Source organism: Pelobates fuscus, chromosome 1 (genome assembly GCF_036172605.1).
Source record: "Pelobates fuscus isolate aPelFus1 chromosome 1, aPelFus1.pri, whole genome shotgun sequence".
Taxonomy (NCBI): Eukaryota; Metazoa; Chordata; class Amphibia; order Anura; family Pelobatidae; genus Pelobates; species Pelobates fuscus.
The window spans coordinates 300,161,068-300,178,483 of NC_086317.1; the positions used below are offsets into that span (position 1 = coordinate 300,161,068).

The following is a 17,416-nucleotide window of genomic DNA, read 5'->3' on the forward strand; positions in this document are numbered from 1 at the left end:
TCTGTATTATGGCAATGAAAATTGCCATAATACAGACAACTGACTCGAGTATAAGACGAGTTAGTGTTTTTCAGCACAAAAAATGTGCTGAAAAACTCGTCTTATACTCGAGTATATACGGTATATATATATATAAAACGAAAAAATAATCCTGCACTCCATACAAAAATCAATATACTTGCCCGGTGCTGCTCAGGCGAAAATACAAGAATGGATAATCAAGATAGCACTCACAGGACTTGAATAAATATAAAACTTAACTTTTAATCTTACAAATCAAAAAATCTACGTTTCAGTCTGTTACACACAGACTTTCAACAGGACTCGCCTTAATGAAAGTCTGTGTAACAGACTGAAACGTCGATTTTTTTGATTTGGAAGATTAAAAGTTAAGTTTTATATTTATTCAAGTCCTGTGAGTGCTATCTTGATTATCCATTCTTTTATATATATAACGTCATACGTAGTGTATTTTAATGTTAATATAAGTACATGTATTAGTATTAAAATACACGTAGAATATATTTTATATTTATATATACACGTATAATTACAAGAATAAATAGATACAATAATAAAATAAATAAATGAAATATATTTTCAAATTTGTAAATAAATTATATATACATATGTAATTTCATTCTAACTGTATTCTGTTATTAATATATATATATATATTGGTAACAAAAAACACTTAGAATGACATTCTATATCTATCTATGTATATATAAAATATAAATAACAGCAAATATATAAGTATACACGTAGAATTTAAATACATATGTATGTATTTATATTAAAATTCTACGTGTATTTAAGTAATATTTTAACATAATTATTGATTTAATTAATTAGAATTTTATTGATATGCCTGACAACCCAGGCAGAAAGTGCAGAGAATTTAATTCGCAAGCACTATATTTAACCCTGTAACTTTCCAAGACACCATAAAACCTGTACATGGGGGGTACTGTTTTACTCAGGAGACTTCGCTGAACACAAATATTAGTGTTTCAAAATGATAAATTGTATTACAACGATGATATTTTCAGTAAAAGTTAAGTTTTTTGCATTTTTCACACACGAACGGCACTTTTACGGACGATATTATTATTGTAATATGTTTTTCTGTTTAAAAACACTTTTTTATGTGTTCATGAAGTCTCCCAAGTATAACAGTACCCCCCATGTACAGGTTCTATGGTGTTTTGGAAAGTTAAAGAGTCAAATATAAGGCTTGCATTTAATTTTTTTTCACATTGAAATTTGCCAGTTTGGTAATGTTGCCTTTGAGACCGTATGGTAGCCCTGGAATGACAATTACCCCTATGATTGCATACCATTTGCAAAAGTAGACAACCCAAGGTATTGCAAGTGGGGTATATCCAGTCAATTTTAGTAGCCACTTAGTCACAAACACAAATATGTGCATTTTATTGCAGTAAAAGCAAACAGTATCATGACATTTACAGCTAAAATGTCAGGAGGAAGTAAAAAAAAAAAATTTTCAATCTTAATTTCTCACAGTTTTTTTTATTTTATTCAGAAAAAGTTATGTTTCATATATGAATAGTTCATGAGAAATTAAAGCCCTGTTTCTCCAGAAGAACATTATATATAATAAGTGTGGGTGCACTTAATATGAAAGAGGTGAATTACGGTTGAACAGACATATAGCGCAAATTCCAGGTTTTGTTTACATTCTGTTTTGATCAGAACGTGCACTATTGACTCCGTCCTGAAGGGGTTAAGCATCTGGGCTCCAATTTGAACATTTTGGGACCAGATTTTTAGCCTGTTTTTGGTCCAGCTATAATCCAGTCCAAATGCAGGCTTGTTCAGAGCCAACTCTGCAAACACTGGACATTGATACTGTGAACAATGTCTGGATTTTGCTCCTATACACAACCAAATGTTTTTTCCCCATTCAGTAGATGGCCATTTTGAACTCTAGTGTATAGTTCCCTTTCTGTTTTCATGAGAATTTGCTACTAGTACGGAATTCCAAAAGCAACGGGTTAAATATGTTTCTATTTTTAACATTGTCTCTTTAATGCCAAGAGTGCCCCTTTAATTATTTGGAATGTGAAAAAATCCTTAGTCAAACTATAGTGTTCCTGCACCAGTTTAATAATGAAACAAGTTGGAAAAAAATGGGCTGCTTAAACAGCATTTTGAAAGCCCAGGTCTCTCATCGCCCATAAATAGGTGGGGTGCTGAATAACAAGGTTTCCGTAAAGCTGCTAATCCTTTGGTGTGCATCTTAGTGGAGCTTCACGACAATAGAAAAGTTTCATTGTGTCCCACATCTCGCATGGGTTCTTTCCCCAAGCCAAGCAGGTTGAATGGGTGGAGGAGAAAGGAGGAGCAGTGTCCATTAACTCCACCCTGTCTAGCCTGCAGGCTTCCCTCCTCCCAGCTCTCCTTAGCCCTGTAGTGCTAGTATCACCGCAGTGCAATTCTCCTGCTTGCTGCTGGACTTTCTTTCATTCAGTGGCAGCCTTGAGTCCAGGAACTTAACACTTCCCATCACAGCAAAACCCACCCGCCACAGGTCACCTCCACTTCCCCCAGCCATGAGGGAGCTGGTGAAAGGGTAAGTGATCCTGATGCCTTGCTTTATCTGTGGTATCTGATCAGCTGGCATGATCCCTGGCAAACTTTGTCCGTGCCATGGCATGCGCTGGGTACGGGGGTTGGCGAGAGCTGGCAGGTTAGTGCACACTGTGGCTGTTACTGTGTGCCAGTGATTAGTGTGTGTGTGTGTGCTACATTGTATCAAGGAGTGTTACTTGGAGGAAGTGGGAAGCAGGATTCCTGTCTTCCTCTACACATCAACAGATGAAACTCGAGCTGTGTATGCTTTGTGCAAATCAATGCTGCTCAGCGGGGATAGCCTTTGCCGTGGACTCTTATCATGCACAGCCAGGATCTCTGCTCATCGCCGCTTGGCTTGGCGTGCTGGGAGTTGCAGTGCACTGTAGAGGTGGAATCGGATACGATCTAAAAGCATGCGAGGGTTCTAATTTATTTTCCCGAATCCAGGGCACAGCTGTATTAATGATATTAAAATCCCACTGTTCTATTGTGATCAGCAGGAAGGAAGGCACCTTGCTGGAAGATCCTGCATAAGGAAAACTGATAAACTGATATTTCCACTTTACTTGCTCTCACTAACACCCTCCCCCTCCCCTCCTCTCTCCCTCTCTCTCTCTCCTCACCTCCTTTCAGACTTATCAAAAGGTCAACTTTCTGCCTGATTTCTTTTGGGAATGCACAATGGCATTTTAGTAGCTGCTGTACACATTTTTTTATTTACTGTAATATATCGGTGTCACGGTTAAATGTTTCAGTAGGGACATGTGAAGTCAGTGAATCAGGAGGGCTGGCTCAGCAAAATACTGCAGTTTATCGCTTCAGATTTCACACAGGTGAATAAGAGCCGATTTTATTTATTCCAGTTTTTTTCCAGTTTTTTTTTTTACGAAAACATAAATATACATTGTTTCTTGTTTTAAATATACAGTCTGTCTGATGCATGTGTTTTTAAATTGTAACTGGTAGAAATTAAACCCTTGAGTTTAGAGGTACCCAAAAGGTATCTCCCCAAACTGTTGAACTACAGAGCATCATGGGAGTTATGGTTGTAAAATTGCTTGGGAGCCACTTTGTAGCCACCCTTGCTCTGTCTTTATATTAACTCTTCAGTTACAAAATAACTGCCCTGCTCTTAGCTTTATAAAATCATCGAAAGCACTATTTGTTGATGTGTTGGTAGAGCACAGTAAAGCATCTTCTTCCGTTATATGTGGATGGAATGTATTCCCTATGTATCATAATACCAATAATTCACTCTTTGTAAAAATACTTTACATCCGCCAGCCTCTGGGGATCACTTGACAACACAGAGCATCTACAGTCATAAATATCCTTTGAAAGAATATAGCCTTAGGGCTCCTACCTGTATACCGAATCCAAGATTAATGTTGGACTTGAATAACCCAGCGCTGTCTATAGACTGCTGCACAAATTAAAAGCATGTCTTACTTGTCAAGCAAAACATGATGGGATTATTAGAAATGTTAAGGCTAAACTGCAGCTAGGAAGTTGGAAAAAGCGTGTATATTTTTTATTTTATTTTTATCCCCCTTGTCTCGTTTCAGAATGTATTACATATTGTATAAAGTAACTTCACACCAGTGCAACACACAACTGTCTGTTTTATTGGCTTAAATTAAATGACACAGCATGGTATGTCATTTGTTTGGCATTATGTTAAGTAGGGACTTTTTTACTGAAAATGGTGTTCATACTGACCATATCGCCAAGTTACGGTTATGGAAGATTGTTTTTGCCTTGTGTTGTCTTGACTTTGTCACCAAGTATTTGGTCTTGGAATTGCTTGATCCTAATTTCTAAAATCCCTGCAGAGAAGTGAAGTGGCGCACAGGGCATATACGCTTTGAAAACCGAATAGATGCATGTACCTATATCAACTGTAGTGTCCTCCCCAGTAAGATGGAATAGCTGAGGACTAATCATTACCTCGTCCCTCTCAAAGAACCGCGTAAAAAAAAAAAGTGTTTAACAAGACAATATTTATTTCTAGCACATACCTGACCGCTGTGCTGTGCTGTTGCTCATTTTACACAATGCTTCACAATCTCAATATTTATTTAAGCCCCTTTTATTGGTTTTCTGATTTTGCAGAGCCATGTGCATTAAAAACAAAAGTTCTACTAAGATCAGCCTGATCCTAGGATTTAGGGCAAATGATTGCATTTCGTATGCACCAGATGTGTATATATACAATCACACTTAAATCCCACAAAGCACCAATTATTATTATGTATTGCTGATCTCCGGATACCTGCCTTCTGTGAAATGTGTATTGCTTGCTGGTTGTCACTATGGTGATTTGAACGGACATAGAATATGATAAATTAACGAAGAATCTTTTTAAAATGCAATGGCTGTGGTACCTCTGCGTAAATAGACAAATATGAATAAAGGGTTGTGGTAGGTTGTTTGATTATTCAGGCAGTAAATGCAAACTAAATTGAGGCTTGAAAACTAGGTCATCTTTGTGGGACAGTAAAGTCTCTGGATTTTCTTACTAGTTCAGGGAAATTTATTTTGAGCATAGTGGAGTTTACTGTTCCAGAATTCTACAGGGAACCCGATTGTTCTCATATATGATTCGGAAGGCTAGAATAATTTCCTCTTGTAGTGGAAGAAAGAGAATGTGGCAGGTGTACAGCCTTGTGTATACCTACACGAAGACTCTTTGTAAATTGTCAACCAATTTTATTAGAGAAAACGCCAGAAGCTAAACTGTTTTTATAACCTGCTAAATACAATATTCCCCAAGTGGGAAGGAAAATATGTCCAACTTCGCGAAGTAGAGTAAGCTTTATGACAAATACACTTGCCATAAATGCACAGGTGTGATTTTTGCACGTGCATGAGACACTGTTATGCTTCCAAATTTATGGTTTTAAAATGCAGTTTTTGCCTGCGCGTTTGGGGACATGTCTGTACATGGAATGCTCCTTGTAAATACATATAACAATGTGGGTGCCATATTTTTACTTTTCAAGATTACTTGGAAAGACCTAGATTTTGTGTTGGGTTCGTTAACAAACAATATGCTGGGAATCAGCAGTCTTTTTCCTTTTTATGAAAGAATGCATTCCTTCATCATGGTGACACAATGGCATCCAGTGCCGAAATTACCTTCTACTATAAACAGCAGGATTCTTTTGAAATCTGTTTTATTGCAGCTATAATCACAGCCATGTTTGATCTCGCAGTTTTTTCTTTTATTTTTTTCCTTGAGATGTTAAAGTCCCCTTTTAAAATGTCCCTCTAAAATATATATTTATTAGATTTAAACTGTCCACTGCTCTATGTCCCTAACTTTGTTTAAGTGCATGTTATATCTTAATACAGAAAATGCTTCCCACCATGATTCAAACTGTGTAGTTGCCAGTGTAGGATTTTTCATCCTATTTCACACTTTTATTTCAACTTATGATGATTGCAGCCCCCATGCCTTTCTTCCTCTGTCTTTCCTTGTGCTATACCTGGTTAGTCAGTCCTATTCTTTGGAGCATGTTGACATGCTTACTGGGCTTTAAAAAAAAAAAAAAAAAAAAGATTCTAGATATTTAATCCATTTAGGCACATCATCTTTATAAACGACTGTAAGAATAGGAATAATCTTTCACAGTTTGAGCTCAGATCAAACATTTTTTTTTCTTTTCACTTTGTTCAAATCACTATTACTGCCCACTTCCTTTTAAATTCTAATTAAGGTGTCTAAGTATTGCACTGCAAAAATATGCTGTGCTGGCATTTCATTTTATAGGGTTCACATACCTCCCCTACCAACCTCAGTCTAACACACCTTCCAGTCCCAAAGCTAACAATTAAATGGCCTTTGAAAATGGCAGAGAGGCTTAAGAAGGGAATTCTCACTGGAGTCTAACCTTTTCTTAAGCTGCAAGATTGTGTTTGGAATTAATGATAACTTTCTGATCTCAAAGTGTGCAGTGGGAAACAGCAGTACTCTTCAAATCAGGAGTGAAATAGCTGCAGCCTTCTTGTGTTCTGCATATAAAGTACTAACGAAAATCTGCCCTCTGTTATCAGCCACCAGACTCTTAGAATACTGGTAGCAGCCAAAGTGGCTTATTTCTTTGCCATCTCAGATGCAACCGGCATGGAACATGTGTGATTGTGTTTTATGTGACTTAAGTTTGTGAGTCTCAGTTCAGTCCACATAGAATCATTTAAGACAGTCTAAACTCTTCTGTCAATTAGCAAAGCAGGCAGTTTGCCAAGGGACGTGCTCTGGAATTTGCAACACTTGGACTTTGGAATCTTTTATGTTTTTTTTTTTTTTGTTTGTTTGTTTTTTCTTGGAGGATATTATAGTAGCTTTGTTTTTTTTTGTTTTTTTTTACACTTTTAGAACCAGTGTTGGCAAGCATATTAAATTTAAATTGTGGTTAAAGTATGAAAGCGCTAGAGTTGAAAAGTTTTCAAAAACACTGGAAATACTGATTACGGAGATGTAGGTCTCAAAATAAGGTTCCTGGCAATCCATTACTTCAAATTAATGAAAATTGAAAATACAGATGTGTCTAAAATTGTGAGCAATTTTGTTAAAAGTATGCAGTTATGAAAATCTCTAAGAAGAATAAAATAATGTTAATCTGTTGCACTTTCTATTTTATTGCTTTAGTGTAACATGCTTATTTTGAGAACCACATTATTTAAACTGTAAAAAATATATATTTGTAAATAAACTGCAAAAATAATAAATCATTACTTTGTGAATGACAGGCATATATTAAAGTGTGGCTATGGGGGTTTATTCACTCAACACTGAATTTCAGTGTAACGTCAAGGCTAAATTATGCAGATTGTGACAATTAGCTGAGCTGCAGATTTTTTTTTTTGCCTAGATTTTCAGTTTGGCTTACAGCACACTCCAATTTGATGTTTAGTGAATAAACCATACCCATTCTCCCTCTCATAACATTGTAAAGTGCTATGGAATCTGTTGGCGCTATATAAATGGTGATGATAATAATAATAATAATATCGTCTTAATGTATTACGTGAAGTTCTTTTGAAAAAACACGCAACAGGACTTAAACACTTGGGTGTTAATTCAGCAAAAAGAACCTTTACAAATGACCTCTAGGTCTAAATAGCTGCTTTTCAAACAGAATATTTGCTCTGGATTTTGCTGGTTGCATGTTATCTCCCCTGAACTCACCAATGCGTCTCTTGCATATCTCCCTGTAAACATTGAATCAAAACATTCTATGGAGTTTTTCAAAGTACAGCATATTTCTTTGTTAAACGTATCCGTATTACTCACTATCAAATAAACCTGTAATGTAAACTATGGACCATTTGTAAAGCTGAATAATTATTGCGCAGGAGACTCTTTTTCACCTAAACCGTATTTTCCTGTATCTGTAAATGTTCATATTTGGGCTTGATAAAATGTTTAAGTAATTAGGTAATCTCAAACCGTTATTTCTAAAATAATAGATATAGTTATTTTATATTCACTTTGCTGTATTATGTTTCATTTTGATGTGTCAATGTGCATTATATTAGAATGTTGAATAAAAACGTTTTTTTAAAAATGGTTTCCTCTTTTGTGTAATCCGTAATCAGTTTCTGTCCCTTAACTGTGACCTCAATTTTTATATTTTTGGATAAACTTTTCAAATGACTAAAATCTGTTAGATAAATCCTTTGAAAAGTTTTACTAACAAACTTCCCATACACTTTAATGGTGAGTAATTTATTTAAATCATTTGAAAAAATTTTCTAATAGATTGTGATCATTTAAGAAGCCTATCCAAAATATTGTATCAAGGCTTATGTTCTTTATACATGCAATTGGACTAATATAAACAAAGTTACCAAACAAAAAATGTTTTTTTTTTTTTTTGTTTTGTTTTTTTTATAACCCTCTGTTGATCCACATTTAATGAAGATTTAATTGGAAAATACAATACAGGTAATTAAATGCTGTTAAACCTGACGTGTTGTTAACCTGTGGATTGACCTCTGTGCAAAAAAGTAAGGTCTCATTCTCATTAATCCTGCTAAAAGCTTATGAAGCAATATTTTTTGTAAAATTGCAATGGCTGTGGTACCTCTGCGTAAATAGACAAATATGAATAAAGGGTTGTGGTAGGTTGTTTGATTATTCAGGCAGTAAATGCAAACTAAATTGAGGCTCGTAAACACATATAAGGCAGGGTTTCATTTGAAATATTAAAATCGGTACGTACTAGAACGAATTGGCATGCATATGCAGACCAAGTTATGTAAAATGATTTCTAACTAGAACATGACTTAAAAAAAAATGATGTTCTAAATTGCTCACCAGTCCTTACTGCAAGCAGTTAATACAGAAGGTATTGGCCATGCAAAACAAGCTAATACAATAAGCTCTTTTAAATTGAATGGCAAGGATTTTGTATTAGATTAAAAATGTAGTCATCTACAAAACGTGCTTTATCTTCTAGCTATTTGTTTACATCAATATATTTAAGTGTGTTCTGGAAGTGAGTGGAATCCTATGTGCAGTCGTATTTTAAGGGATAAACATAAACGGCAAGTTTGTAATTTATATACAACCTGCCCTCTTCACTTGTATATTCTGTAGAAAACTGGGCGAGGAGTCACTTGAATATACGATTTGGTGTTCCTCTTTTATTACTTGGATGGATTAAGAAGTAGATTTAGTAGAGTTAGCAGAATTAAACAGAACTACAGGTTTATATTAATGGAATTTACCATTGATCAGTTACCTAGTTCTTGTTGAACTGCAACTCCAGTTATGTGCTGCAAGGCAAGCAATTGTCTCTTCTTTTGGGATGATGGCTGATTACTATAGTGATTATAGTTTCACCGCAGTTAAGGAAATTTCATTACTTTAAACATGCAGCCTCAATACTAAATAGGTTTAGTTCTTTGACAGATTCCATAGATTCTCGACAGGGTAGAATGTGACGTTAGTTTTATAGTGGAGAGTTTCCCCTGAATCACTTTAAAACTAATAGGAACCTTACTTAGGAAGACTGTTAAACCTGGAGATTATGGTACTTTATAAGTGATGACTGTGCTTGCAGTCATGTTGTGCCTGATTCCCTCTCCTTAAATTTAGAAAACAAAAAAAAAATCCACCAGGATTAGGTGAATGCATAATCTCTAAAGTGATAAGTCTTAAAACATTACGTTTCGGACACTCTTGTAATATAATTCAAATCCCAGTCCTCATGGAATGCTGATGGTCCTAGTTGTTTCCGTATGATTAAAACATTGACTGTGACTTTAGGTCTGAGTTGGAAACTATTGAGTTACATAAACACTTTTATTTCTTTTGTAGACTGGTATGGAGGGTTGTGGCCTAGTATTGAACATGTACATAGATGAGCCTATGACTAGGCACAGGAATGGACCACTAGCTGTGCACTGTGGGTTAGTCATTCATCAGCTTGGATACAATCAAGAATAACGTCACGGCAAATGCAGCACTTTTATTCAATGTTGCCTATCTTGAATGTCTCTCCTTTTTTATTCCTCATTAAGGTTCATCAGTTCTACCATCTTTGGATGGAATTATTTGGCTGAGAACATTGGCTAATGCTTACAGCCAATACATTCTATACAAATACAGACAGAATTTATGAATCTAAAGATCCATTTTAGCTGTATCAAACATTTTGAAAGTGGTTTACTGTTTCGAGTAGAGTGCCCCTTTAAATCTAAGTCATGATTGTATTTTAGTTAGCAGAGCATGTGGGAGGTACACTAATGGTGTTTTTTTATTATTATTATTATTATTATTATTATTATTATTTATATAGTGCCAGCAAATTCCGCACCGCTGTTTACAGAAGAAACAAAACCAATTATTTGTACAGCATGTTTTTAATGCCTTAAAGGAGCACTATAGGGTCAGGAACGCAAACGTATTCCTGACCCTTTAGTGTTAAAAAAAAAAAAAAACATCTTTGCCCCCTGACCACCTCCTCCTCTAAATATAGTAAAACCTTCCTTGTATTCAAGTCTGCAGCTGCTGCCTCTGCCTATGAACTGCCTGCTGTCTGCTGACATCATCAGAAGTTATTCTGTGAGCCAATCACAATTCTTCCCCATAGGATTGTCTGAGACTGTCAAGGAGGCAAATCAGGGGCAGAGCTAGCACAAGTCAAACACGGCCCTGGCCAATCAACATTTCTTCAGAGATACATTAAATCAAAGCATCTCTATAAGGAAAGCTCAGTGTCTGCATGCAGAGAGTGGATACACTGAATGGCAGCACTGCCCCAGGAAGCACATCTAGTAGCCATTTGAGGAGTGGCCAGTGAAGTTATCACTAGGCTGTAAGGTAAACACTGCCTTTTCTCTGAAAAGACAGTGTTAACTGCAAAAAGCCTGAAGGGAATGATTCTACTCACCAGAGCAAATATGATAAGCTGCAGTTGTTCTGGTGGCTATAGTGACCTTAAGGACCAAACTTCTGGAATAAAAGGGAATCATGACATGTCACACATGTCATGTGTCCTTAAGGGGTTAAAGATATGCATTAAAAACATGCATTTTGTAACTTCGAGTTTCCCTTTAAGTTGTTAAAGTACTTTTGACATGCTTAGTAACTAAGCATTTTCTAATTTTCAGTAGAAATATTAGTGATCTTATGTAGTTTTTCTTCTTGAGTCTTTTTGGGGATACATTCTTCAAAACTAATAACTGTATTAAACCTAGAACATAGCCTCATGCGCACAATACATTTCTGTACTTTGGGCAGGAAAAAAAACTACCAAAAACATTTTCAAAATAATTGGCTTCTTCAGAGAAATAAACTGTGTAGTTTTAATAAAATGTCTTCTCATCTCTTGTGTAATATATATATTCTATCAAGTATATCCAATTTCTTTCTGATCACTCATTGTTCTTTATACTTTTTTTTTTTTTGCCAATCATGACTTTACAATGATGATTTTTTTTTTTATTCATTATTTTTATTGTGCATAACGTGAACAATATGAGTTTGTCGCGCCACGACAGCGGTACAAACCAACATTATAACATACATGAGATAACAATATATATATATATATATATATATGATACCTCCAAATAAGTGACAATGGTATCTAAATATACTTATACTTATCTGATGATGATGTTAATATATTATCAAGCATTTATAGAATGCAATATAAAGTTTAAAAGTAGCCTTAGTGCATGAGTTGTTGAGCATTTGTAGAATTTAGCAGCAAATCGCTTTTTTGGAGAAGCCTTGAAGAGTTACTTGGATATCTGCGTAAAATGCTCAAATATTTTAAAGGGGTAGTTTAAGTACCATAACCTTTGTAATGTGCTGTAGTGGATATGGTGGCACGACACACTTGGCACTCTCCTCTGGGTAAGAGTCAAAACAGTTTCAAATAGTTTGACATTTACCCAAGACCCTACTTTCACATTGGTGACATCCGTTCCACCATTCTTTGGATAGAATTCATTGGCAGAGTGTGTCAGCTGTCAACTCTCAGCCAATATATTTCATACAAATAGGGACGAAATTGATATATAGGATGCATAAGGGGAAATGTTGCTGATGCTCTCAGACAATGAATTCCACCTAAAGACCGGCAGAAGTGATATTATTGCCAACTGCAGTGATTATGGTGCCTACAGTTTAACATTAGTAACATTTCTGGAACTGTGACTTCCTGGTGCCTATTTGCTAACTTTTCCAGCCACAACCTTTTCTTTTTTTTAAAAAAAAAAATGTCAATGATACTTATGCTTATTTACTATGGTTAAAATCATCGTGTTATTTTTTTTTTTATCAGATGGTACATTTTATGCTGTGTGTTCTAAATCATATATTATCATGGGTATCTTCTTGTTAGGCAACAAATAGTAGAATGAACAGAACAAATGACCTATTCTGTCTCCATGTAGAAATACTGCCGTGGTGGGTTAGTTTAAAATTTTAAGTAGGATGTTGCCTGAAATTACCTGAACAGTGTAAAAGTGTCCTTTGTGCACTCTTGCAGATCTATATATTAAAAAAAAAAAAAAAAAAAAATTGGGCTGGAAACGACCACACCTAATCAGACTGGAAAATAATTGACTGACAACATCAGCATGTTTACCAACCAATTGGCAGCGGCAGACAGAGACCTTTCTTTTATATACTTTTGGTACATAAGGCCTAATTCTGGTCCTCCATTGTACATAAACAAAAGAGAGATTCTCAGTACGCCTTTTGGTGACTGTGGCAGGCTGGCTAGGGAACAAGTGGTAGATATCTAAAGATGTCAAAAGTCCAGGTAGCTGTGAGTGGCCATGTTGCGTCTTCCGCTGCTGACCCCATAATGAGTGTGAATACCTTCATTTTGCTGAACTCATATCACCTCTTGCTTCTTACACATATTTTTATATTATGTATTCCCTGGTGATAGATGTCAGCCTATTGAAATCTGCAGAGAGATTGCTTTTTGCATTGCAGGGTTACTTATTTGAAAGACATTTCTTGTTATTTTATGTCAACTGGTTTGTTCTTTGATGCACTACAAGTTTTGACTTGCTACCAATGTGCTTGTAATATTGGCTGAAAATTCCTTGTGCTTTTGCTTTTTTATATTTATATCGGTCTCGCTGTTTTTTTTTTTTTTTTTTTTTTATAACAAAAATATGCTCTCCATGCAAGTCATCTGAGGCAGTGTCTACTCACATCCTACACAAACTTGGAAGGATCAGTAGGGAACGTGATCTTTCCCCAGTTGATGTTTGTGATTAGGGTGGGTGCATGGATACTAAGAAATTTCATATATGGAAAATATTAGAATTTTTTAAAGGGTGGGTTTTCGGTTACCATATTGACTACTGCAAGCTGTAGTGATTATGGTGTTTGGAGTGTTCCTATCTTGCATTTTTAATAGTTAACACTATGATGACATGCCAATATGCATGCTTATAAATATTAAATTCTGTTTCTCAAAACCTTGATATAAATGCCTGTTGAATAAATGAAGACATTTGTCTTGTCAATAAAGTACTTATTATAATCATTTTACATTTTTTTTTTTTATAGCGCCACAATTCGTACCATGCCCCCTGCAGCTCTTTATAGTTGTTATGGTGCTATAAATCTGTGGACTCTGATGCCTGGATATTTTTTGTTTACGGGAGTGGGGGTTGCCAAATTGTTTTAGCTTGGGTTTTCCCCAGCACCTATAGCCCGGCACCTCTGATACTGTGAAATTACACTTCACTTCTACAGATCCATCCAAGCTTAAATAGCTGTGACAAACTAGGGGTGGGTTAGTCCAGCTCGCCCAGCCCATCATTGCCATTCAAAGTTTAATGAATTTGTAGAGATAATGCAAGAGTGCAATGTTTACATTATTAGCTCAAAATGGGCAATATGCTCAGGATGTGTTGTTGGTTGTGTTTTTTTTTTTTTTTGTTTTTTTTTTAATTACTTTTAATTTTTTTTTATATTTTTTTTTTTCTTCTGTATTTGTGACAATTGCACAATTGGGTAAAAAGCACAGATTAAAAAAAATGATTCTGAAAAATATTTTCAATTAAATGTTAGAATTTGGTTTTGTGGGTGTTTTTATTTTCATGTAAGATGTATATTGTGTTTTTTTTTTTTTTTTTTTTTTTCCCTCCCTCTCCCCCTGTCATTCAGAAATGGCTAACAGTAATATTTTGTAATTTCTATTAAATCTTTGCCAGTGAATGAAAATAATTTAATGACTCAAACCCAGCACATAGATTAGTCACTTTATAATCTTCTTTTGAGTGTCATTTTAAAACAAAATTATAGTTTTTATTTATAGTCTTATGAATTTGCCCTATGTACTAAAAAAGGAGTAGGAGATATTTAAAGGACACAATTGTTCATCCTGAATCGATTTTGTAGCTGTTTAAGCACATTAAACAGAGTCCCTAATTTAAGCGTTTGAAAAAATAAAAAAAAGAAGCCATTTCTTTTCTCGGCTATAGTATTTTTGTTGCATGTTTCATTTTTTTTATTTTTTTTCTCAGTATTAACTTAGTATCCAATAATACGACAAATACATGATATATTGGTGTTCACTATTTTTTTTTATTTATTTTGTAGCCATGATACACAGACCACCTGCTGGGATCACCCCAAAATGACTGAGCTCTACCAATCCTTAGGTAAGACATTACTGACTGAATTGCTTTCTTTCAAAGTTTACTTTATTTTTTTTACTTAGGAGTTGAAACTAAATGTTCTACACAATTTGCTGCTGGACATTTGAGGCAATTATTGCAAGCCACTTTGGAATGCAGCCCACAGAACTTGCAATTTGATTTGGTTCCTTAGGGCATAGTCTGATTTACAATCCAAGGTATGGCAGGGTGGTTAGCACTGAAGGCACTATAACAACTTCAATAAGATGAAGTTGTTAAAGTGCCTAGAGTGTTCCTTTAAATGCACATAAAAAGCTGATAAAAGATTACCTTACATTTTAATGCTGATCCATGTCTGTTTATGGTCCATAATAAATGTCGAGCAACTCCTTAACATTTATTACATTTACAATGCCCTACTGGGCTTTATTAAAGCGTCTCTGTCACCAAAAATAAACTACATCTTATCTGCTTCTATAGCACTCCCTGTCTGAAAATTTTTTTTTTGTGTGTGCTCTAGTTTTCAGAGCAGATACAAGAGGCATAAGGAAAGAAAAAAACATTTAACTTTAACTAGGCGCCCCCCTCCCCCTTATAATGCAGCAAATAATAGCAAACTTAACTGGAATGCTGCACTGGATTCTACGCCACCCTCAATGCCACAACTGCCCATTCAAGGTATGATCAAATACTTCTCATAAAGTAGTGTTTGGTTGAACCATTTTAGCATCTCAGAACGCTTTTGCACACTCTGAGCTTGGTAGGGGTGGGTGGGAGTTATAATAAATACATTTTAAAAAATTACTGTCAATGCAGAGTGCCGGGGAGGGAGCTGAAATGCTGAACATACAGATTCCTACCAAGATGACCACTTATAAAAGCAGATATGTATTTATATCATCTTTGCATAGATGTCTTTTATATTTAGATAGCATTTACATTTTTGCATAAAAAACAGATGCACATTTAACCCCTCAAGGACTGAGCCAAATGTACACGTTGTAAACAGAACAAAACGTAAACAAAACCTGGCATTTGCGCTATATGTCTGTCCAACCGTAATTCACCTCTTTCATATTAAATGCACCCACCCTTATTATATATATCATTTTATTCAGGGGAAACAGGGCTTTCATTTAATATCAAATATTTAGCTATGAAACATAATTTAATATGAAAAAAATGGGAGAAAATAAGAAATTTTGTTATTTTTTTTTTCGTTCTACATGACATTTTAACTGTCAATGTCATAATACTGTTTGCTTTTACTGCAATAAAATACACATATTTGTATTCAGCAAAGTCTCAGGTGTAAAACAGTACCCCCTATGTACAGGTTTTATGGTGTTTTGGGAAGTTACAGGGTCAAATATAGCACGTTACATTTGAAATTTAAATTCGCCAGATTGGTTACGTTGCCTTTGAGACTGTATAGTAGCCCAGGAAATACATTTACACCCATAATGGCATACCATTTGCAATAGTAGACAACCCAAGGTATCGCAAATGGGGTATGTCCAGTCTTTTTTAGTAGCCATTTGGTCACAAACACTGGCCAAAGTTAGCGTTACTATTTGTTTGTGTGTGAAAAAATGCAAAAAACGCCAATTTTGGCCCGTGTTTTTACTAAGTGGCTACTAAAAAAGACTGGACATACCCCATTTGCTATACCTTGGGTTGTCTACTATTGCAAATGGTATGCCATCATAGGGGTAATTTTCATTCTTGGGCTACCATAGGGTCACAAAGGCAACGTAAGCAATCTGGCGAATTTTAATGTGAAAAAAATGAAACACAAGCCTTATATTTGATGCTGTAACTTTTGAAAACACCATAAAACCAGTACATGAGGGGTACTGTTGTACTCAGGAGACTTCGCTGAACACAAATATTTGTGTTTCAAAACAGTAAAAAGTATCACAGCAATAATATCGTCCGTGTAAGTGCTTTTTGTGCGTGAAAAATGCAAAAAAACATCACTTTTACTGGCGATCTCATCGTTGTAATATATTTTATATATTTTTTTTTTATATATTTTTTATATATTTGTGTTCAGCGAAGTCTCCCGAGTAAAACAGTACCCCCCATGTACAGGTTTTATGGTTTCTTGGGTTAAATATAGTGCAAGCAAATTAATACTTTCGGCATGGGTTGTCAGGCAGGTCCCGCTAATTGTAATTAATTAGGATACCTAATTATGTAAAAATATTACATAAATATATGTGTAGAATTAATATATGTATATATAATATACATATGTGTATATGGATGTGTGTGTGTGTGTGTGTGTATATATGTGTATATATATTAATATCACAATACAGTTAGAACGAAATAACACATCTATATATTTTTTATTTATTTTTTTACGTATTTACATATTTTTTTACAATATATATATATATATATATAACAAAAATTATATATTTAATCAGTATCAGTCTACGTGTAATTTGATATTAATATATATATATAGTAAAATACACCTAGACGGGGTATGTGTGTATATGTGTATGTATATATATATATATATATATATATATATATATATATATTTATTTTTTTACGCTTATTTAACATTTATTTTATTTCCAGCCAGCAGGGGGACTAACTGTCATTACAGTTAGTCCCCCTGCTGGCATTGCTGCAGCCAGCTAACCCAGCCATGTGATTGTGAGGTCCTCGCAAGGAC

At 34.9% G+C, this 17,416-nt stretch overlaps 1 protein-coding gene across 3 annotated transcripts in view; it reads left to right on the top strand.

The window, feature by feature from the left end:
• Positions 1 to 17,416, top strand: part of DMD (dystrophin) — a 2,317,639-nt gene that overhangs the window by 2,157,130 nt on the left and 143,093 nt on the right. For 2 of the 3 annotated variants that reach the window (XM_063457949.1, XM_063457957.1), the window contains one exon: positions 14,687 to 14,748. In XM_063457949.1, the coding sequence (XP_063314019.1) occupies positions 14,687 to 14,748 (62 nt within the window). Of the gene's footprint in view, positions 1 to 2,405; positions 2,597 to 14,686; positions 14,749 to 17,416 lie in introns of those variants that run through there. The other variant, XM_063457965.1, reaches the window with a different exon arrangement.